Here is a 24,136-nt window from a genome sequence, read left to right as displayed (position 1 = left end):
TTAGGAATATACTACAACTTATATAAGCAGTTTCCAATTAAAGGATATATAAGTTGTTTCCAGACTCTGCTATTACAAATTATGTTGCAATGAATGATGACTATATCATTTCATGTAAGTTTGAGTGCATATGTAAGATAAATACCAGATGAAACTGCTGGGTTAAGTGTACATGCATTATTTAATTTTGACTAATCTTGCCAAAGAGTTCTTAATAGAAGTTATTTTTTTAAAATATCTTTTTAGTTGTCAATGTACCTTTATTTTATTTATTTATTTATTTATTTATTTATTTTTGTATGTATGTGCAGTGCTAAGAATTGAACCCAGGGCTTCACACATGCTAGGCAAGCACCCTACCACCGAGCCACAACCCCAATCCAATAGAAGCTATATTAATTTACTTTCCCTTGGCAATGTGGAAGAGTCCTCATTTTCATATACGTTTGTCAATATAGTAGATTATCGAACTTTCTGATCTTTGCTAATCTGAGCTGAAAAAGTTTTCAATAATAGTTTTAATTTGCATTTCTCTTAGTATGAGTGACACTAAGCATCTTTTCACACAACTAAAACAGTTTAACTTTCTATTCATGTAAAGGACATGAATAGAAAAAAGAGTTCATTATTCCAACAGACTGTATTTCCTGATTTGATGAAACTCTGTATTTACTAAGAAAATTAACCTTTAATCTATAATATGAGTGGGGCAGATATTTTTCTTCCACGTTGGGAATGGGCTTTATTATAATGCAGTTTTTGGCCAACCAATTTTTTTTTTTTTTTTTTTGGTCAAAATTTTTAGTCTTTTCTTTTGCCATTTCTGCAATTAGATAAGGCTTCACACTCTGAAACCATTCACAATTCCCTCATATTTTCTTCTATTAGTTTAATATTTTAACATTTAACCTCTAATTTATCTAGAATATTATTTTGCATATGAAGAAAAAGTCCTATTCTACTTTTTTGGAAACAATATTTATGGAATAACCCACCTTTTCCCCACTAATTTTGGAATGTCATCTTTATCACATAATAAATTACTTCAAGTTTATGGGTCTGCATCTCAACTTTCTACTCTGTTCCATTTGATCCATCCATTTGTATGTCAGAACTACATTGGGTTTTTGTTGTTGTTTGTTTTTTTTAAAGTGCTGAAGATTGAACCAGGGCCTCATATATGCTAGGCAGGTGCTCTACCACTGAACTATTAATATCCCAGTCCATACTTTTTTTTATTAAAATAATTTCCTTTAAATTCTTAAATGCTGAAATATACTAAATCCTCTGCAATATGCCTTCTCTCATTTACCTCTGTAATTCCTATTTTATAGATAATGAAAGGCTTAGATAGGTGAAAAAACATGCCAAATGTTCACAGCCAGGAACTGGAGGATTGGGATTTGGACAGAGTTAATAGTAATTCTAGTGCCCTCACTCTTCATCATTGTGCTTTAAGTCTCTCAAGTTCAAGTTCAAGCTCCCCTTTTAAGGAGACAAAATTCACCTAGAGATTAAATGAGATTGATGATCTTCCCCATGTGGTATGCTCTAATTCTTATCCATACCTACCAGCAGCTACAACCATCACTGGGAGATATTCAAAGTGATATTCTCCTATCCATCCATACTTTAGGAAATTACAGGAAAGTTACAACAATTTTTTTTTTTTAGTGTGACATGGGTCATCCTATCTAAATCCTTCCTGACCCTCAGAACCCAGATCAAGTTCCACTTAGTGAGCAAAGGCTGCTCCAACTACTCCAGCCCTGTGCTGGTCCTATTTTCTGAGTATTCCTGGAGTAAGCATTATATAATGTCTTATTTCTTATCTACTTTTGTCATTTCATTCTTTTTTCAAAACATAATCCTAAACTACCTAGTAATAAGAGATTTTTGTCATCTAACTCTTCCCCATACCACTGACACCAATACATACTTAACCTCTAGACTAGATTTTTTTTTAGATGCACAGATGAGTAATCCCTAAAGGACTACATATTAATACTTATCTCAACTGGTAGCTATAGTAAGAAATAATTAAAATATAGTATAGGCCAGGAATAGTATGCACACCTATAATCCCAGGGGTTTGGGAACCAACCTCAGCAACTTAGCAAGGCCCTAAGCAATTTAGTGAGACCCCGTCTCAAAAAATAAAAAGGGCTGGGGTGCAGATCAGTTAAGCACCCCTGAGTTCAATCTCTAGTACAAAAAAAAAAAAAAAAAGTATTAAATCATTTGCTTCTACAATTAATTTGTGTCCCTTCAATAAATGCATTTGATTCTGCAATGTATACCAAACAAGAGCATCAAGTCAATTCATGTTGTTCTTAGTTAATTTTAATTTGATCAAGATTTGAAAAATCTAACTGTAAACACTACAGTGCTAGTCCCTCATCTTTCTAGGATAAAGAGCAAAACTCCTGAAGGAATTCAATGGAGTTAGCCACAAATGACTGGCTCTAATACAATGGGATTTCAACCAGAACAAGTGACAAGTTTCATCTTGTATGACAATTCTGATCCACCACAGAAGTTCCTTTTGGACTTTATGTTGAAAAATATTCAGGAACATTACTTGGGTAAAACATGAAAGAGTACTATGATTCATTAATAATGTCGCCCATTGATGAACAAATACATGCAATTCATTTTCCAGATGTGATTTAAGGAAATTGACTATATTTCCTAATAAGGTAACAACTTGATCCTCTAATTCCAGTAGGGGAAACAGAATCTTCATATAGGGAAATAAAGATGAATTTTGTTTTCCCTCTCTTGTCTCACAAAATATAGGAACTCATTCACTGACTGCCTAGATACCATGGTGTGTTGCCTGCCCCATTTCACTGTTTTCTCCTCCAGTCATTACTTTATCCTTTCCCTCACAATCTTGATGACCAGTACCACAGTGGATGCTACACTTTCAGCTCCAGTCCTAATGTTCTGCATCTAGCCTGATGGTTCACCTTAGTCCCAAACAGGACCTTGATTATTCAGAGTTTATTCTCTTACTATCTCTCATTATTTTTCAGCTGAAACTGGTTCTTTTACCAGTGAACTTATAATTCACATCAGCTAAATCCTTATACAAGCTATGAAAACTATAGAAACATACCAATGCTTCTGTTCCGTTATATGGTGTCAAAGTGAAAGCATTTGCAAAAAAGCGAAGCTAAAGAAAAGAAAACAACAGTCATTTTGAGAGGGTTAGAATAGAGTCACAAAAGAATTATTCATTTTAATATTATGAAAGAAAACTTACACTTCTGATTATGGAATATTTTTCAATATCAAAAAAATACTGAAGTCAAAAAGAAATATCAATCTTCATCACTCTGAGTCAACTACTTTTAGCATGAGGCACCTTTACTTCTGATCTTTTTTCTATGCCTGCCCTAATGAAGGGACATTTCTTCCTATCAGGAAGGACATTTTCTAACTGTAGAATTTTTCATTGTGTGCTAGAGGAACTGGTCCTGCAAGATTCTCAAAATGCAAAACAAAACAAATGAAAACAGTTCTAGTTTATATAATGTACAATCATTCCCTTATTGAGAACTTTTTTTATTATCATAATTTTTTTATTTTATAATTAGCAAAATATTCATCTCTATCATGCTTAACTTATAAATTAAAATTTGTCAAAGGTATGTGTGTGGATTCCCAGAAGGGGAAAGTCTTGAGATCTTTTAATGCTCACAAACACATTGAAAATGCAAAAACAGTACAGCTTAACATTGCTTAATACAGGTTTTCCAAAATTATCTGAATACAGAACTCTTGGGATCCATGATGTATGATTATCAAAGAAAAGCTCCTTTAAAGAAGTGAAGCTGACACTCAGATACTAGAGCAGTGGTAATGCCAGGGAGTATGGAGCAAAGACTACAAATAAGTAACATAAAAAACTTCAAGTTAAGTGGAATTCTGACACATTCAGATTCAATTTCTTATGTCTTTTCCCAACTCTTAAATTAACAAGTGTTCACCACTCACCAGCCATATCAATGGCATCAGCAGTGTCCATACAAACTGAGGTAGAATTCCATACGTCAAATTGGTCAGTACTGTCCCTGGGCACACCACACTGGAATACAGACCCTGGAAGCACAGAAAGGAACTGCAGTAAGATTTTAATTCAACATACACTGACTCAGTCCAGTTATACACTATTTAATAAAAGAGATACATTTATAAGCCAGGAAGCTGAGGGATAAAGAATTTATATTCCAAGTCATCCCCGAAGTTGGCAGACTATTTTAGTTTAAGAATCAGGTACTGAGAATCCACTATGAGAGGCACTCAGGCTGCATAAGCTAGTAAGATAAAGTCTCTATTTTCAAGAAACTTACAGCATAAAGAATAACCAGTCTTGAAGCTGGAGGAGAAAAGCAGGGCCTGATGATGACTTGATTTTTCCATGGTATTGACTTAATTAAAGATCAATTTATCAATCCTAATAAGCACTTAAGATGAAAAGACTGACAGTCCAGTCCTCACTTTCAAGAAGTTCCTAATGTAATAAATACAGAGAGTCAAACCTAAAGTATGTGGTGTTTCCCTGTAAGTCCCTAAGACTCATACTTCTAGTTTGAGATGGATGCTCCTGGCATGAGAGGAACAAAGGGCTGTACTGGTGCCATGAAGGGCTCCAATTAAAGATCTCCGTATCAGATCCTTAGTCTGAGACTCATCAATTTATAAAATTCTGTCGATAAAGACAGCCCCAATTAACATAGAGCTTATGTTAATAAGGGCCCTATGCCATCTGTAGCAAACCCTGCAGCAATGGGATTGATTTTACTATTTTATTTAGTTTAATTTTTACTACACTTTACTTTAATAAATTGGATATTTTAATTCATATTTTTATTACTTTTAATCTCAATTTTTTCCTCTTAAATAAAAATTAGGGCCAGGCACAGTGGCATGCATCTGTAATCCCAGCACTTCAGGAGGCTGAAGTAGAGGATCCCAAGTTCAAGGCCAGCCTCAGCAACTTAGTAAGACCCTGTCTCAAAATAAAAGTAAAAAAGAGTTGGGTATGTGGCTCAGTGGTAGAGCACCCCTGGGTTCAGTCCCAGGACCAAAACAAAAACAAAAAACAAAACAACAAAAAGGTAGGCAGTGCCAGGGTAACACAGACAGATCAATGGACAGATGACACACTGACCAACAGAAGCTGGAAGCTTTTCATCCTTTATTTGGTGCTGCAGAGGATTGATAGTACCTGACATGGATCATTCACTCCTGAGAGTTCCCTGGATTAACTAATAGTTCTCTGAAAAAAAAAAAAAAATGTCAAGAGCTGGGACTCATCACCACTATATCCAAAAATTCTTCCCAAAAAAGTGTCTTATTTTGCCCCAAAGATAGCTAAGGAAAATTTCTTATTCTAGAAATACTTAGGAAATATTTAGCTCTGAATGAGAAAACTTCAAAATTCAGGTTTTTCAACATTTAAAACTTCTGTCTTTAATAAGCAAAAGAAATAAATAAGACAGCAGTATTATGCAAGACCGCAGTAACTTTCCATACTTAGTTACAGGGAAAAAAACTGTGATGAGCTTGAGAATTTCTATATAACTTACATAACGACAGCCTGATTAATGGATGATTAAAATCTCTCAGATAGCCTATACAGAACCTGACACAGTAACACAAAGCTTTAAAAGAAATTCCCTAATGTAGTTCTAAGTTTCTTTTCTCCTTATAAAAGCCAAGGAAGAAGTCGTAAGCTAAGAACCAAGTACAAGTTTTAGGAAACAGCAGTATTAGCTAAATCTCCTTTTTTTGTGAAAGATGAAATCTCAGTTTTTAACTTAACAATTGAAATCTAAATAAAATCACAGATTTTTTTTTAATGTTTCTATTAGTGCATTATAATAATTAACAGTGGGATTCATTGTGACATATTCACATATGCACATAATTTGCTCCAATTTATTCTCCAGTTAACTCCTTTTTCCCCTCCCCTCCCACCTCCCCCTGTTCCTCTTCTACTATTCTGGTCTTCCTTCTGTTTATTTACATATATATATATGTATATGTATGTGTGTATAAATGTGTGCATTGCACGTAATGTATTCATTATAATTCTTCATAAAAGTGGGACTGTGATATATTCACATATGCACAAAGCATAATTTGCTCAGTTTTACTCACCAGTTCTTTCTCTTTCCCTCCTCCCCAGAACTTTTCAAGAAAGGAAAAGCTAATATACCCTGACCTTGCCCTCTAAAAGGAGATTCCAGAGTACCAAGAAGCATTGTGACAAGTTTTTAAACATCTGAAGAAACATTAGAGGGAGTTGCCTAAGTGGACCAACACACTGAGCACAAGATAAAATAATAATAGTCAACACATGAACATACACAAGAAGATGCACAGACACCTACACTCAAATACACACCCCACATATCCACATACACACACACCCACAAGACCATATATACACAGGCATCCACAGGCACACAAGCATATCTACCCATATTCACACACACCCAGGAATATACAGGTGTACAAATGCATGCACACACATATACATATACACATTCCCACATTCTGAGCACATAGGACTTCTGTGATAGCTTCATACTGATCCCCTCATTCCATTCTCCTAACAAATCCATGGGGCAAACTGAGGAATAAGGAGGGAAAACTGAGGAATAAGGCAATTACATAATTTGACTAAGGTTACAAAGCTAGTAACAAAGTTAAAATTCAAATCCAGTTCTAGAGAAGGTATTCTTATTCTACTCCTGGGTAGTCAGTTTTTCAATACTGTGCCCAAACATCCAACAAGAATGACTTAGAGGAGGAACATCTACTTTGGCTCATGGTTTGAGAGGTTCAGTCCAAGTTTGGCTGACTTCAATGCTCTGGCCCAAGGAGACACAGAACCTCAAGGTGAAAGGGCATGGCAGAAGAATACTCCTCCATTCATGGAGGCCAGAAAGCAGAGAGGGAAGGAAAGGGAAAGGGGCCACAGGGAAAAGGAGCCCTTCCAAGTCACACCACCAGTGAGTCACCTCCTCCAGTCATGTCCCACCTGCTTCTAGTCACCACCCAGTTAGTCCATTCAAACTAGAATAGACTGATTAAATCATGGCTCTCATAAAGAAAATATACCTGGGAAAGATCAGAGACTTGCAGTTAATATTTTAGACCTAGGCAATCAAGATGTACAAAGAAGCAATAAGTTCTAAAGCACAGTGGACACAAGGAGCTAACATGACTCACAAGGGTTACCTTATCCAAAGAAACACCTTCTAAACTCATATCCCCATGAAAGAAGAGTTCTGAAGTCTCACCTAAAATCATCACTACCCAGACAGCATTATAACTATTGGAGACAGTGCAGTTTAGTGGGAAAAGTCCAAGCTGTAAAGTCTGCTCATCTCTGAGTGCTACCATTTTTTTAAAATTTTGTTCTATTTAGTTATACATGACAGTAGAATGCATTTTTTACTTTTTTAAAAAAATTTATTTACTTTGATTCATTGTACATAAATGAAATACAACTTTTCGTTTCTCTAGTTGTATACAATGTAGAGTCACACCATAATATAATCATACATGTACATAGGGTAATGATGTTTGTCTCATTCCACCAACTTTCCTTCCTCCACCCTCTCCCCTCCCCTCATTTCCCTCTACAGAATCCAACACTCCTCCATTCTTCCCTCTCCCCCATTATGTATCAGAATCCACTTATCAGAGAAAACATTAGGCCTTTAGTTTTTTGGGATTGGCTTATTTTACTTAGCATGATATTCTCCAACCCCATTCATTTACCTGCAAATGCCATTATCTTATTCTTCCTCATGGCTGAGTAATATTCCATTGTGTATATATACAACACAGCTTCTTTATCCATTCATCTATTCTAGGTTGATTCCACAATCTAGCTATTGAGAATTGAGCTGCTATAAACATTGATGTGGCTGTATCACTATAGTATGCTGATTTTAAGTCCTTTGTGTATAAACTAAAGAGTAGGGTAGCTGGGTCAAATGGTGGTTCCATTCCTAGTTTTCTGAGGAATCTCCATACTGCTTTCCAGAGTGGCTGCACCAATTTGCAATCCTGCCAGCAATGTATGAGTATACCTTTTTCCCCACCTCCTTGCCAACACCTATTATTGCTTATATTCTTGATAATAGCCATTCTAATTGGAGTGAGATGAAATCTTAGGGTAGTTTTAATTGAATTTCTCTAATTGCTAGAGATGTTGAATATTTTTTTCACATAATTTATTGATCAATTGTATATCTTCTGTGAAGTATCTGCTCAGTTCCTTAACCCATTTATTGATTGGGTTATTTGTATTTTTGGTGTTAAGTTTTTTGAGTCCTATATAAAATTCTAGAGATTAGATGAGCTCTAACATTTATAAGACACATGACCTTTGAGTAAATTATTCAAATTCTCTCTCAACTTTCATATTCTCATCTGAAAATGTGAATAATCAGACCCACCTAACTGCAATGGGAAAGACATTAAATAACAAACAAAATAAAAAGTAGAGCACCTGAAACAGCAAGTACTTTAACAGTAACCATTATTATTGTTAGTAATAACATTCTCTTACCAGATCAGAGTTCCTGAATACTATATTATGGTAAATGAACCACATAAAACTAAAAGGTCAGGAACTAATCACCTCTGCTCTAAAGCTTTCATGTACACCAACTGTCACGCTAAACTACAATAGTAAGTGGAAAACTAGCCATATTACTAGGAAATCGATTGTAGTTAATTAAGAAACTACTGTTCTGCCATTTCCATATCACTGAGACAGGTCTCACCTGTTGGTTGAAGTGCCTATTCAAAGACACATTCAGAAGGTCAGTGGCATATTTGGAAGAGCTGTAGGGTTCCTGGCCTTTCCTATGCTGGATGTCCTCAAGACTGAAATTAGATTTCCTTGCATTCCGAGATGATGTCCAGATGAGTTGAGATGGATTATCACTGTGACAGAGGAGAGGTTCTAGTTCCCGAATCTGAAAGAAAAAAGAACAAAAAAGTATCAAAATCTGCTGAGGAGTATAGAATAACAATTTTGAAAATACTATATCTATGTACTGGAATTGAATGATTACATACACGGTTAGAAAATAGAAAAAGCCAGGTTTATTACTGATGGAGTAAAACATCACAGATAAGAAAGAGGAGAAGGCTGGAATGATCCATGCAGGAATGAATTAGTTAGAAACATCAGTATTAACTCACGTCCAGCCTTATAGAAATACGGATTAGTTACATATAAAATAGCTATGTATGCCTCCATGAGTTCACATGCACGTATTTATCTCCTTAACTGAAAGGCAAGAAGCAACTGACATCTCAATAGCAACAAGCACCCAGATCTTGTTTTCTGATAATAATTTTCCAATAAAAGGATCCAGATCTCCTTAGAAAAAGAGCTAATTCTAGGATCAAGGTAGAAAACATACAGGAAGCATCTTACAGTCCCCAAAACAAAGTGCTCAAAATGAAAGTCAGAACAAAAACAGGAAACTCAAAAAATAGGGTAATAGTCCAGAGATGGAGGAATTAACTGAAAGAACAACAACTAAATAGAAACTGTATTCCATGAATCCATAATGATATAAAAAACTGATTGGCCAGGCTCAGTGAAACAATCCCAGCAGCTCGGGAGGCTGAGGCAGGAGGATTGTGAGTTCAAAGCCAGTCTCAGCGACAGCGAGGCACTAAGCAACTCAATGAGACCCTGTTTCTAAATAAAATACAAAATAGGGCTGGGGATGTGGCTCAGTGGTTGAGTGTCCCTGAGTTCAATCCCCAGTACCTTAAAAAAAAGACAAAAACCTGATCAAATAAAGTTATAGAAATGAAAAAGAGACAAATTATTTTTTATCATACTTTTCTTAGTTTTTTCTTATTAATATTTTTATTTGTTCTAATTATACATGACAGTAGAATGCATTTATGCATTTTGATAAATCATATATAAATGGAGTATAATTTGCATTTTTCTGATTGTACATGTTGGAGGATCACATCAGTCATGCAGTCCCATATGTACATGACATAATAATGTCTGTTTCACTATACTGTCCTTCCTACCCCTATATCCCTTCCCTTCCCTTCACTCCCCTCTACCTAATCTAAAGTAATTCTATTCTTCCCTAGCACCACCCCCTACATTGTGAATTAGCAACCGCATATCAGAGAAAACATTCAGCCTCTGCTTTTTGGGGTTTGGCTTATTTCACTTAGCAAGATATTCTCCAACTCCATTTACCAGCAAATGCCATAATTTCATTCTTCTTTAAGGCTGAGTAATATTCCATCATATATATATATAGATATATGTATATATGCATTCTATCATACATATAGATATAGATATAAACACCACATTTTCTGTAACCATTCATCTGTTGAAGGACATCTAGACTGGTTCCACAGTTTAGCTATTGTGATGTAAGCTGTTATAAACATTGATGTGGCTATATCACTGTAGTATGCTGATTTTAAGTCTTTGAGTATAAACTGAAGAGTGGGATAGCTGGGTCAAATGGTGGTTCCATTCCAAGTTTTCTGAGGAATTTCCATACTGCTTTCCATAATGGTTGCACCAACTTGCATTGTATGAGAATACCTTTTTCCCTCACATCCTTGCCAACATTTATTGTTGCTATATTCTTGATAATTGCCATTCTGACAGGCGTGATATGAAGTCTTTGATTTGCATTTCTCTAATTGCTAGAGATATTGAACATTTTTTCATATATTTGTTGATCTATTATATATCTTCTTCTGTGAAGTGTCTGTTCAGTTCCCTCTTTCACCACTTTTATTCAACATTGTCCTTGAAACTCTAGTCAGAGCAATTAGAAGAAAGAAATTAAAGGTACACAGATAGGTAAAGAAGAACTCAAACTATCACTATTTGTCAATGACATGATTCTATATTTAGAAGAGCCAAAAAATTCCACCAAAAAATTCTAGAACTAATAAATGAATTCAGTAAAGTAGCAGAATATAAAATCAATACCCATAAATCAAACCTGTCCCTATACATTAGTAATGAATCCACTGAAATAGAAATTAGGAAAACTAACCCATTCACAGTAGCCTCAAAAAAAAATAAAATAAAATAAAACAAAATACTTGGGAATCAATCTAACAAAAGAAGTGAACAACCTTTACAATGAAAACTACAGAACACTAAAGAAAGAAATTAAATAAGAGAGCTTAGAAGATGAAAAGACCTCCCATGATCCTGGATAGGCAAGATTAATATTGTCAAAATGGCCATACCACCAAAAGCATTATACAGATTTGATGCACTTCCTATTAAAATCCCAATGACATTCTTCATAGAACTAGAAAAAGCAATCATGAAATTCATTTGGAAAACTGAGAAACCCAGAATAGCCCAAGCAATCCTTAGAAAGAAAAGTAAAGCAGGAGGCATTCCAATACTAGACCTTAAACAATATTATAGACCTATAGTAATAAAAACAGCATGGTACTGGCACCAAAACAGACACATAGACCAATGGTAGAGAATAGAAGAAACAGAGACAAACCCACATAAAAACAGTTATCTCATACTAGACAAAGGTGCCAAAAACTTTCACTTGAGAAAAGATATCCTATTCAACAAATGGTGCTGAGAAAAATAGAAAGCCACATGTAACAAAATGAAATTAAACCTTTATCTTTCACCCTGCAAGAAACTCAACTCACTGTGGATCAAAGACTTAAGCACAAGAACAGAGACCCTACACCTACTAGAAGAAAAAATAGACCCAAATCTTCACCACGTCAGCCTAGGACCTTATTTCCTTAACAAGACCCCTAAAGTGCAAGAAGTTAAATTGAGAATTAAATGTCAGCCATAAAGAATAATAATATTATGGCATTTGCAGGTAAATGGATGGAGTTGGAGAATATCATGCTAAGTGAAATAAGCCAATCCCAAAAATCCAAAGGCCAAATGATTTTTCTGATAAGTGGATGATGATACATAATGGGGAGGGTGTAAGGCAAGAATGGAGAAAGGATGAATTGTGCAGAGAAAAATGAGGGGTGGGGGAGGGGTGGGGGGAAGAAAACATAACCGAAGGAGCAAACATCATTACCCCTTGTACATGTATGATTTCACAAATGGTGGGACTCTACTTCATTTTCAACCAGAGAAATGAAAGTTGTACCCCATTTGTGTGCAATGAATAAAAAAAAATTTTTTTTTAAATGGTGTAGAAGTATTATGGCTTTATTGTGATAGCGAGTAGCATCCAATTTTCTATTTCAATTTCTAAATTTTATTGCTGTTGCAAAAGAAATTATTCATTTATGTACATTGATCTTTCTGTAGAGTTTTGTTGTTGTTGCTATTGTTGTTTATTTGTTTTTTTCAGTTTTGGAATGCAAATCCAGGGTCTTCTGCATACTAGGCAAGCTCTCTATCACTAAGCTACAACCCCAGCCCTCAAAGTCTTAATAGGTCTGATAGTTTGCTGATAATTTTTCTAAGTGGCCGAGTAATTAACAATATTGAACATTTATCTTCCTTTCATTTGCACACATTTTCCTTTGTGTTTAATTGGGCAAAAAATTTAAACAGTAAAAATATATCAGAATTTTTGTCTAATTCCTAATATTAGAAATCAATTTCAGAAACCTTTATTAAATATAATATTTGTATTTGCATTGTAAAAAAAAATCAATAAATGGGATGGATTCAAACTAAAAAGCTTCTTATCAACAAAAGAAACAATAATGTGAAGAGAGAGCATACAGATTGGGAGAAAATCTTTACCACATGCACCTCAAAGCATTAATTTCTAGGATATATAAAGAACTCAAAAAACTTAAACACCAAAAAAAACCCAAATAATCAATAAATGGGCTAAGGAACTGAACAGACACTTCACAAAAGAGAAGACAAATCTCTACTGCAGAAAAATTCCAAGTACTTCCTGTTGATATTCCACCCTTGAGGTAGACCACAATCCAAAAGTGGAAAAGAAAGAAAAAGTAACTTCATAATGGAGAAAACTGACAAAAACCACCTCAAGTCAGGTAATCAAGGTTAATAGCAACATGGATAAGTCATAGTACAAGTATATACTTTTGATACGATGTGATGAGAAAGGTACCTTACATCTTTTTCCTAAAAACACATTCTCCTGTCTAATCACAAGAAAAACATCAGACGAATCTCAATAAGGATCAGTTTTCAAAACTGATCCTAAAAACTGTGTCATCAGTATTGGATCATTTATTTTAACAAATGTTCCATACTAACACAAAAAGTTAGTAACAGAGGAAAGTTAGTAACAGAGCATAGAATATACAGGAATTCTGTACTATCTTTGCAATGATTCTGTATATTTAAAACTATTCTAAAATAATATGTTTCTTAATGGAAAAAAAAGCAAATACTAAGAAAAAGTGCTCTGTGCTTTCACTGAACATCTAAGCCAAATACAATCAGTACAACAAATAAAAAACAGCTGGACATGGTTGTGCATGCCTGTAACCCCAATGACTTGGGAAGCTGAGGCAGGAAGATCTTAAGTTCAAGGCCATACTCAACTAGTGAGACCCTAAACAATATAACACTTGTCTCAAAAATAAAACAAACAGAAAGAGCTGGGAATGTGGCTCAATGATTAAGCACTCTGGGTTCAATATCTGGTATAAATAAATAAATAAATAAAATAGAAAACTTATAAACCTTAGATTACATTAGTTACCTGGCCTCTCAACTGTAATACTGCATTATATCTGGAGCTTTACAGAAAAGACCTCTACTTTTTACAACAACCTTAAAAGTTTGGTCATTTTATATATTAACTGATCTGGGAGTGGATCCATTTATATAGATATTTATGCCTGAACCTATAATCCAAGTTTGTGTTCCAAATAAAGTTAAGATTCTGAAATCTAATATGAAGAAGGTAGAAGGCATTATAAGCCTTGGTATTATTTTATTTGATAAATGGATTCCAAAACTCTGCTGACATGCCTATGTACATAAGAATACACAGGGACACCCGTGATAATTGCCCTGTGGTCTCAACTCTTCTCTGCCATTCCCCCAACTCAAACAGATTACCCATGTTTGACTTTCATAACAATTTAAACTGTTTAAACAGTAGATTTATTTTTAAAATAATAAAAACAAACTATTATTCTGTTAGTAGTCTATCATTATCATTCAATAATATTCTATCATTACAATTTAAAAAACTCAAAAGGAGAGCAAAGTAATAGGAGAGTATTATAAGATAAGGGAAAAAATTAGATAATAGATTTCTATAAAGTTATAATAAAGATTTCATATGAACTCAACCCTATTCTATTTATATTTTAATAAACTTTTGCTACTGCAAATGTACTCAGGATGAGTAAAAATAAATATACTCAGGATGAGTAAAAATAAATATTAAAATATACAAAATGAAATATGAAGCTCCCACCATCCATGATACCCCACCACCCCATTTCATCAAAGACAGAATACTCACGTTCATTTTTATCATATTAAAAGCATTTTATGCATATAAAATAACATATAATGCAAATAAAAGATATATCTTTTTGGGGTTTTTTAATGTAAATGAGAGCATACCATGCGTACTACACCCTGCTGTTTTCTTCTTAATAATAAAATACTGGAGTCTATTCTATACATGTATAAAATATCTCATTTCTATTAATGATTTTATAATATTCCAATGCTCCATATTTTAATTATAGGCATAAGCTAGTCCTCACTTAGGTCAAATTTTGAGGGAAATTCAGCTCAAGGTAAAGAAAAGTGATTATAAATATAAACAGTGGTTAGAGACAGGTTTTGTGCAGGCAAACCCAGCCTCAGGAGTTCTTTCACTACCGAGGAATTATAAACAAATGGCATCACAGTGGGGTATGACTTAATGCAGGTATTATCTTGAGAGTGATCCTAGGACAAGAGCACAGAACATTCCAGATAAACTACACATCTCATGCTTAACTTTATATGCAAGCCTGAAACTATCTAACACCCAAGTGTTAATGCTTAAGAAATCAGAATTCATGAAAATAAAAAATTAACTATGTATTACTGTTTAATAATGACTTGCCTACCATCCAATGCTACTGGATGCCAAGCACACTTCCAAAGACTATTTAGAATAAGAATGGGTAGCAGGGTGCAGTGGCACATGCCTATAATCCCAGTGGCAGGAGGATTGTGAGTTCAAAGCCATCCTCAGCAACTTAGTGAGGCCCTAAACAACTCAGTGAGACCCTGTCTCGAAATGAAATATAAAAAAGGGCCGGGGATATGGCTCAGTGGTTAAGTTGCCCTGGGTTCAATCCTCAGAAACAAACAAAAAAAATAACAAAATAAAATAAGAACTGGTATGCTTTATCTCAGTTCTGTACATTGTTTCTCAAGGTGACTGTATGTTTTTACACTTTCTCCATTCTCTAGAGTCCCCATCAAAATTTTAAAAATAATATATCAATAGGCTTCTATAGGGAAACAATGTTTTCAAAGAGTCAAGTGAAATAAGGTGATCACCTTATTTATTTACTTGTTTATTTATTTACTGGTACTGAGGACTGAACCCAGAGGCACTTTACCACTGAACTATATATCTCTAGCTCTTTATTTTTTATTTGGAGACAGGGTTTCCCTCAGTTGCTGAAGCTGGCCTCAAACTATCAATCCTCCTATCTTAGCCTCCCCAGGCACTGGAATTACAGGCCTGAGCCACTGCCCAGCTGATCACAATATTTAAATAAAAGATTTAATGCTAACCATAAACGAATGAGCTTAAAAAAAAAAAAAAAAAAACAAAACCCACAGTAATGTATCTAAATGAGCCCTTAGGACCACAGCACTAAATGTGAGTTTAGTGAAGTCTTTCTTACCAGGATAAAGTGTCCAAAGACATTGGTTGCAAACACCTCCTGAAGCCCATCAGCAGTGACCTTATCCTGTTGGGTTAGAAGTCCTTCAGCTGTGGAGAACATATGAATCACTTTTCTGAAACAGCAGAAGATAGTGGTGTGACTTTTTAAAGCTTCTTTAATTGAAGACACTCCCAACCCTCTCTACCTGCCCTGCCCTGCCCCAATACACACACACACACACACACACACACACACACACACACAAGCTACAGCTTCCTTCAGTCTATAAAGACAGAAATAAAAATATCAGTTTCTCTGACAGGGTTATCGGAGTATTAAATGAGATAACAACAACAAAAAAGCCTTCTTTATTTACCATTCACACTACCAAAAGGAAGCCAAGTGTTTCAAAACCTGTTTCTAACACTCTTTTCTCCTCTTTCCAAATCAGGTTAGAGATAAACTGTTCTGAAGGAAAACAGCCATGCCAAGGGGGAAAGCTCCACCTGCAGAGTATGTTTAATTGTTAAAAAAAAAAAAAAAAGTTAAGCAGATTGTTTTTTCACTAGGAATTTTTAGAGCATTGAACATACTAATATGGTCTTTTGTTATGTGATCAATTTAGTAGGTCAAGACTAGTGTGGGATTTGTCTGTGTACATTTTAATGGGAGAATAGTAGTAATTAGCATCAAATAAGAGTATGTATTTATGAATACGCATATGGGGTAACAAAATAAGACATTTCTTACTCTGGTTTATGATTTTGTTTGTTTGTTGCAGTACTAGGGATCAAACCCAGGGTCTTGAGCACTGAGCCACATTCTCAACCCATGTAAACATTTTTGAAAGCCACTACACCAATATGTATTGAGAAACTCCCAAGTAAACACTAGTTCTTTGCATTTCTCCAAGCTACCAGTCAGAGCATCTGACTTATAGCTAAGGGAAAGCTTTCAAAGCAGCCTCTCTGAGTACTGGAATCTCTCTGAGAACTCTAATTTAGAAATGTTTTTGCAAATAGGCACAGTCAGGCAGACCAAAAACCAACATCCTGAAACATCCAACCACTTGGAATGTCCTGGAGACCTAGAACACCATAAGAATGAAATTGCATAAAAAATGAATACTTTTCTCTCATGACCTAGTTTTAACACCTGCTTTCTATGTTTTTATCCTTCTAAACATTCCTTTACCTTTCATTCCCCACAATTTAACACACCAAAGACAAAACTGAGCAAAAGAAAGAATACTTTTCTTCCAATCAATTCATGTGGAAAATGGAAATTACCTTGAAAAGAGGCCAGAGAAAAATGCTTTGATATTTAGCTGTGGGTTAGGCATGATTCCAGCATTTAGATATACATAGTCTAATCTTTGAAACCTGCAAGTAAAACATCAAGACGAGATTGTTAGGATAATGAAGACAAAAGACAAGGTACTCTATGTCCAGATATAGAAGGCCTGGGGAGAGAAAAACTTTCTGAACTAATTAAGATGGCCACTGCAAGCTAAATAAATAAAATAGGATTATGGCATTTCTTTTTTCTTAGCCCCAGTAAATGTTTGAGTTTTTCTTTTTACTCTTTTTCTTTCTTTTTGTTTTTGTTTTTCTTTTTATTTGTTTCTTTATCTGTTTTGACAGCAGTTTAAATGGACTTGGAAGTCAAATCTTCTCTACTTGATAAATCTTTCCAGGTTCCCAATGAGGGACTATAGCAACCCTCTTATTAAATCTGCTTTCCTGTTATTACAAAGCTTTTTACCTTTATTTAGTTAGCTGACTAATTAATTAGTTCAACATCTCCCCTAGTTAACAAATAAAATTTATTTAACATATAATAGACCTGACCTGATCTATCACTGCTGGAATCTGAAAGCCAAGATATCTACTAAAATGGAGGACCCACATGGAAGCCATTCAATGTTCATGGACAGGGGCTATATATCATAAAATGATGAAAGTTCACTATAATATGGTGACATTATAAGAGCTGAATGGGGGTAAGATATTTTTGGAAAGTTTTCTCCAGAATACTTGTGGAGAGGACTGTAAAATGCTGACTTGAGAAAGTTTTTTTTCATTTTTAAACCTATACAAGCCTTAATCTAATTGTATCCCTTTTGAACTAGGTTCAAGATGAGTGGAGCCTCCTCTCATGATATTCAAAGGTACCATGCATATTCAAAACAACTCCTAGTATTCTATGTAACACGTTGTCTGTGTCTTCTGCATACCAGGATAGGGTCATAGCTACTAAAACTGGACCTTGAAATATAAATATGGCTGCCAACACAGATCACACATAAGTTTTATAATTATTTATAAGATGATTTCTTGATCATCTTATAAATAATTAACAATCATAAGACTCTAATTACTAAGCTGTTTAAACACTGATCTAACTACCATCAGTTCATCACATAAGTGCCATAAAAATAATAGTTTCAGCTATTGTTTATTGTTCCCATCACCTAATTTGCAAATTTCCATCTAAGAAGATTAACCTGTTTTGCTAGGAATGAAGATAAAATTCTTAGCAAAGAGTGGAAATTGCACCAGAACATCAAATTAAGCTCTGGCTTCAGTAAAAGAACATAATATTTTAAAAGATAAAATGATTGACACAGTTACTTTATTTTGGATAAAAGAGAATCACTATTTTCTATAAGTTTTCAACTGCACATATCTAATAAAACAGAGTATTATAGAAGGAAAGACCAGGTTTCAGGGATGGTGTTGCTTTTGTCAACTGGAAGAGGTCCTTCTCAAGCTCTCTTGCCTCAAATTTACTTCAGGTCCAGAATCGACAATATCCATTTGGGACACTAACTATAATAGAGTCTTGACATCAGCAAAAGATCTATCTGTAGTCTTCTCAATATTCCCAAATTTAAGAATATCACTATCACCAGCATTTCCTAAAACCAGGTAATGCCACCCATCCCAAAGAGAGATATTTCATGAATTAAATACATCAAAGTTGGACTAAATGTTGACAGGCAACTGAGACAACTACCACCTTACCTTCTTCTGTTACACAGCCTTAAATTTGTGCTAAATCACTAAATGTCTCACTAAATGTTACATTACTAAATTAGTGATACATTATCAAATATCTTGAATCTTTGGGGTCAACAGAATAGTCAATATACAAATATTAAAAACTTAACATCTCAAAAGTCAACTGTATTGACATGGGCTATTCACAAAGGATAAAGATTCTTTTCCACCAAAAAAAGGGGGAAAAAATTTTTCAGTTTATACAGGAAAGACAGCCAGCTGATTAGGAAGGTCTGGGGAAAGAATGCCTGCAAATTTTTCTCCTGACTCAGGTTTTTGTTGTTGTTGTTGCTCTTTTTAGATATATAAGACAGTTAAGTAGCTTATTCTAATTAGGATCCCATTCTTGTTGTTCCATATGACATGGAGTTTCACTGGTTGTGTATTCATATATAAACATAGGAAAGTTATGTTCGATTCATTCTACTGTCTTTCCTATTACCATCCCCGCTCCCTTCCCTTCATTCCCCTTTGTTTAATCCAATGGACTTCTATTCTTTTCCACCCCACTCCCTGCCAATTGTGTGTTAGCATCCATTTGTTAGAGAGAACATTCAGTCTTTGGTTTAGGGGGATTGAAATATTTCACTTAGTATAATAGTCTCTAGTTCCAACCATTTGCTAGCAAATGTCATAATTTCATTTTTCTTTATGACTGAGTAATATTCCATTGGGTATATACACCATATTTTATCTATCCATTTGTCTGTTGAAGGGCACCTAGGTTGGTTGCATAGCTTATTGTGAATTGAACTGCTATAAACATTAATATGGCTACATTACTATAGTATGCTGATTTTAAGTCCTGACTGTTTGTAACTTTATAGTGAATCTTCACGCAGTTTCAGAGGTTTGGAGACTCTCTTTAAGTTATGGAAGAGTAGGGAATATAAAATATATCACAATTTATTTAAAAGTGGAACCTGTAAAAACCTCCTTGGCTTTTTAGAAATATGATGTGGCAGAAAACTCCAGGAGCTCAGCAAGAGAAGAGAGAGAAACTAGATGCACAAAGGCCCAAGGTCATAGGGAGAATGAGGTGCTTGGGGTGTGGATACAGCTTTTGCTTCATAACTTGTACATTTATGACAGGAAAATGCAAATGACTAGCAAATTGCATAAATAAAATGCAAAGTATTGCTGTCTAGAAATGTTTTTTACCAAGAAGACCTTTCTTGTATCTATCGTATGTCATTCTACTGTGCAAGGAAATAAAGTAGTTCCCTATTTCGTGAAGGCCTCAATTATTAAAATAAAAAAGTTTGAAAATTAATAAAAATGTATAATGCTAGGGCTCAGCATGGATTTTTATTGTAGGTTTTATAACCTGTTCAGATCATAAATTCCTCTTAGAATTTAAAGAAAGGATGTCCTCTGTCCCCAGAAAAAATGTATTGTGTACCTAGATGCAATTATGTGTATACTTCCAGGGAAATTAAACACTCAAGGACTCTATTCCTTCATATTGCAAATACTCATCAAATGTCTATTATATGCCAAATATTGTGCAGATCTGAAGAAATCTTTACTGTCTGGGGAAAAAGATTTCTGAGGAGGCAAGGAAGAGAACCAAGCTCTAGGAACAGCCCAACCAGATAAAGTCAAGTGATCCTATTAGGCATATCACTCCTGTTTCTGTTTTAGTTGTCAATTGTTAAATATTAATACTTTCCCTATCAGTGAGTTTGTTATATGGAAGAAATACATAAAAATAAGTTCAAGTATCAAAGGCGTTACATTAATTTAAGCCATTACAACTGACCATACATCAGGGTATATTCATAAATTAATCTTTATGAAATAATAATCATGATTGAGAATGAAAATGTGATGTATTGAAATGAAATTGAGATGTATTGAGGATCACTCTGCAGATTTCCTTACATAACTTCTTACACTGCACCTGTTCCTTTTCAAAGTTCTTCTATCCTTTGTTATTGTATTAAATGTTATGCTGCATTATCACATGAGAAAAATATGTCAACAGGAGACATACCTTTGCTTAAGTTCTTTGGCAGCCCAGAATACTGACTGCAAGTTGCTGACATCAACCTGCACAGTGGTGACTTCAGCAGTGGGGTGACAGGCCAGGAGAGAAGCACTGACAGATGATGCCTTGCCCATGTTCCTGCATGCCAAACAAAGGTGAAGCTCATTGTCTTCTGCCAGAAGCCTCTTGCAAAGGGCTAAGCCAATACCACTGAGAAGGCAATTCAGGTACAGGATATATGTTAATTCAGATGGTGCTAAATAAAGGCATTTCTTTCTGACTGTATCAACTTGAGTCCCAATGAGAAGTACAGGCAAACAGAAAAGAAACATTATTTAAAGAAAGGAGTAGTCTACCACTCTAATAGCATTTGTTCAGGATGATGTTTAGTTTGTTTCTCCCATTCCAAAAAATCTCAATGGCACAATAACTGGTTTTCATTATGTACTCACGATGCTACTTGTGAAAGTGATTCATTACTAGCAAGTGTTGAAAAGAGCATCTTATTAGCTGTTTCTTGTGCTCATGGTTTACTTTACTGTCTACATTCTTCAAGGTCCAGGGCTCCACCACCTATCGGTATCATGATACCCATTGGTATCATGGCCACTATAAGGAGCACCAGAAATCCCTGATAAGGGCATGAATGAGTTTTTCAGCAAGAGGCATCAGTGACACCGCAGGCAGGGTACGAGTGCCTCTGAATCACTGTGACTGAATAACCAATACAAAGAGACAGAACTCAATATGATAAGTAGAAGTTAGGAACAAATATCAGATGGGGACCATGAAAGATGCAAGGATAAGTACACTCAGACTTTAAATAAAACTACTTTAGAAAGAGCTCTATAAAACTGACCATTAGATGGCGACAGCAGTCAGATCATCTGCTATGAATAAAGAAAACCAGGGCCATAAATTATCTTCCAAGACTTAAACTGACTGAAGGCAAATATTAGAAATCCAGAAAAAGTCTGAAACCATCAGTAATATGTTGGCCCTACCAATACTGCAACAAGTATGTTATGTTTATTCATCCTAACTAAAGAATAGCAGAACTTGAATATAAATATAAAATTGCACATATCACAGTATATGTAAAAGAAGCAAACACTAAATCAATCCTGACTACTTTGTACCCAACTGGTAAAGGAGAGGGAATATCTAAAAACTGTCCATGACAGACACATACATAACTGGTTTAGTTAATATGAACATGGTTAGATAACTGAAGTAGGCCAATCTTAAATGACATTTAACATATCCTGTCTTAATCTCTCAAAAAGTAAAAAAGCAACAAGTAAAAAATTGGATTGATTGATTTCATTCACCACATATTCTTCGTGAAAGTACCAAGAGAGAAGTAAAACAGTCAATAAAGGAAGTTAAGAGTCCAGGTGAGCAACCCCAGAATAATTATGAGCTAGTTACTCTGTATTCGGACTATGCCTTAACACGTAACGAATAATTTTTTTCTATGTTCCTATTATATACTCCTACAGAGTATATGTCAATACTGTGCAAGATGGAGTAAGATACACACACACACACCCTCTCCTAATACTCATGGATGTTGAAATTTAAAAACTAGGAGTATAAGGCTTGGCCACGTGCTCAGCATTGAACTAAACTTTAGGAACTGACAGTAAATGCTGAGGAGTAGGTCAAAGGCGTGTGCAGGGTCCACGAGGGAAACTCCTTTTGCCTTGATAACTACAGGCAACCCTGATCACTTACTGGTGGTGTAGTTCTCCTTTACACTGTCATGTTTAATTCAAAGCACCGCCATGCCCCATACCTTGGTGGAGGAACCAGAGAATAGGACAGGGTCTTGGCCCAAGTCCCCAACGAGCAAGGACAAGGACAGGCACTGACCGGATTGTCAACAGCAGGTCGCCGACCTCTGCTTCCTGGGACCCCTGAACGCAGCCTCCGTAACCCCGAAAGAGCCCTCACCTGCTCGCCCCGGTGATCAAAACCACCTTCCGCATCTTCGCGCACTCACAAGCCGAGCAATAAGGTAGGCCCTCACCTCAGCTTCCACGAGAAACCCCCGACCCGGCGGAGCCTGTGCGCACGCCAACCAATGGGGGACGGATCACGACCGGACTCCCCTAGCGGTATCAACTCCACAATGGGCGGGCCAATCTCAGTCAGCCGCCAGCTCACAGCGCCTAGGCCGAGTGGAGTGAGATAGGCCGAGGGGCGGAGCCGCGTGACGCAGAGGACCAAGCCAATCCAGGCAGTCCCCGCCTCTTCCGCGGCGCAGGTACCATCCCGCCCTGCTGCGTCGGGCTTTGGGGCGGCTGCACTTTTCCGGGTGGTGGCGCTCTTCGAGCGGAGTTTGGGTTGCCGTGGCTCCACAGGGTCGATGTCTTGGAGCCTTAGGATGGCATTAGAATGTTTACACCAGAGCGTGTGTTAGAGAAAAGGATTAGATCTAGGAGCTAAGGTTCGGGGATTAGCTGCTTTTCCACTGCTTTTTGAATGTATAGAACCAGCTTAATCCTCTTTGGGAAAATGAACATTGATTTTATTAAGAATTTTATATACAATCATGCATGAAATGCCAATTTTCAAACTTTGGAATATGGTATGGAATCACATAATCTCAGAACTTCATTCTCAGAAAGCAGTATAATCTACATCAACGCCTCTCAAACTTTCTAACAAAGGATCAGTTTTTTTGTTTCCAAACCATTCCAGATGGGTATTTTTGGAAAATACAAAAAAAACAAAAAATTACTGGAAAAATGCATACAAATTACAAGCCCTAGTTTTTTATTAGATTCAACACATATACAAGTACTCTACCAAACTAATAAAATTTCTAATGTTTACTCTAGGTTTCTATATTTCTAGTAGACTGAAGGGCCATTACCAGGCCTTGTTAACTGAATTACACTGTATACCATCATACATCAAACTGTACTGAACATATTTTAACCCACTCTATGAACTCCTTTTTTTTTTAAACTTTTTTATTTGTTCTAATTTGTTGTACATGAAAGTAGAATGCATTTATACGTTTTGGTAGATCCTCTTTCAAAATTTCAATTACTATGAATAACTATGATCCCTAAAAATCTGAGATAATTGGTATTGGTTTTTGATCCTAGAGGTTTTGATTAATGATAACAGCTGACAGTAATCATTTATCTTGTGCCAAGAAAATCAGATTTGAAAATCC

General features: G+C 35.5%; 1 protein-coding gene across 3 annotated transcripts in view; it reads right to left on the bottom strand.

Annotated features, from left to right (window-relative positions):
* Positions 1–23,128, bottom strand: part of HSD17B7 (hydroxysteroid 17-beta dehydrogenase 7) — a 28,522-nt gene extending 5,394 nt beyond the window's left edge. Inside the window, exons 1-7 of one of the 3 annotated variants that reach the window (XM_079136801.1) lie at positions 22,903–23,126; positions 20,953–21,084; positions 17,184–17,276; positions 15,913–16,027; positions 8,817–9,011; positions 4,003–4,107; positions 3,122–3,178 (exon numbers count right to left, since the gene is read on the bottom strand). In XM_079136801.1, the coding sequence (XP_078992927.1) occupies positions 3,122–3,178; positions 4,003–4,107; positions 8,817–9,011; positions 15,913–16,027; positions 17,184–17,276; positions 20,953–21,084; positions 22,903–22,937 (732 nt within the window). In that variant the 5' untranslated portion in view covers positions 22,938–23,126. Of the gene's footprint in view, positions 1–3,121; positions 3,179–4,002; positions 4,108–8,816; positions 9,012–15,912; positions 16,028–17,183; positions 17,277–20,952; positions 21,157–22,902 lie in introns of all 3 variants that reach the window. The other 2 variants (XM_079136799.1, XM_079136800.1) reach the window with 2 other exon arrangements.
* Between the last annotated feature and the right edge of the window lie 1,008 nt (positions 23,129–24,136).

This window comes from Sciurus vulgaris (assembly GCF_902686455.1).
Source record: "Sciurus vulgaris genome assembly, chromosome: 1".
NCBI classification, from domain to species: domain Eukaryota; kingdom Metazoa; phylum Chordata; class Mammalia; order Rodentia; family Sciuridae; genus Sciurus; species Sciurus vulgaris.
The sequence above is the reverse complement of the archived record's forward strand: the minus strand, read 5'-3'. Positions and strand labels throughout refer to the sequence as shown.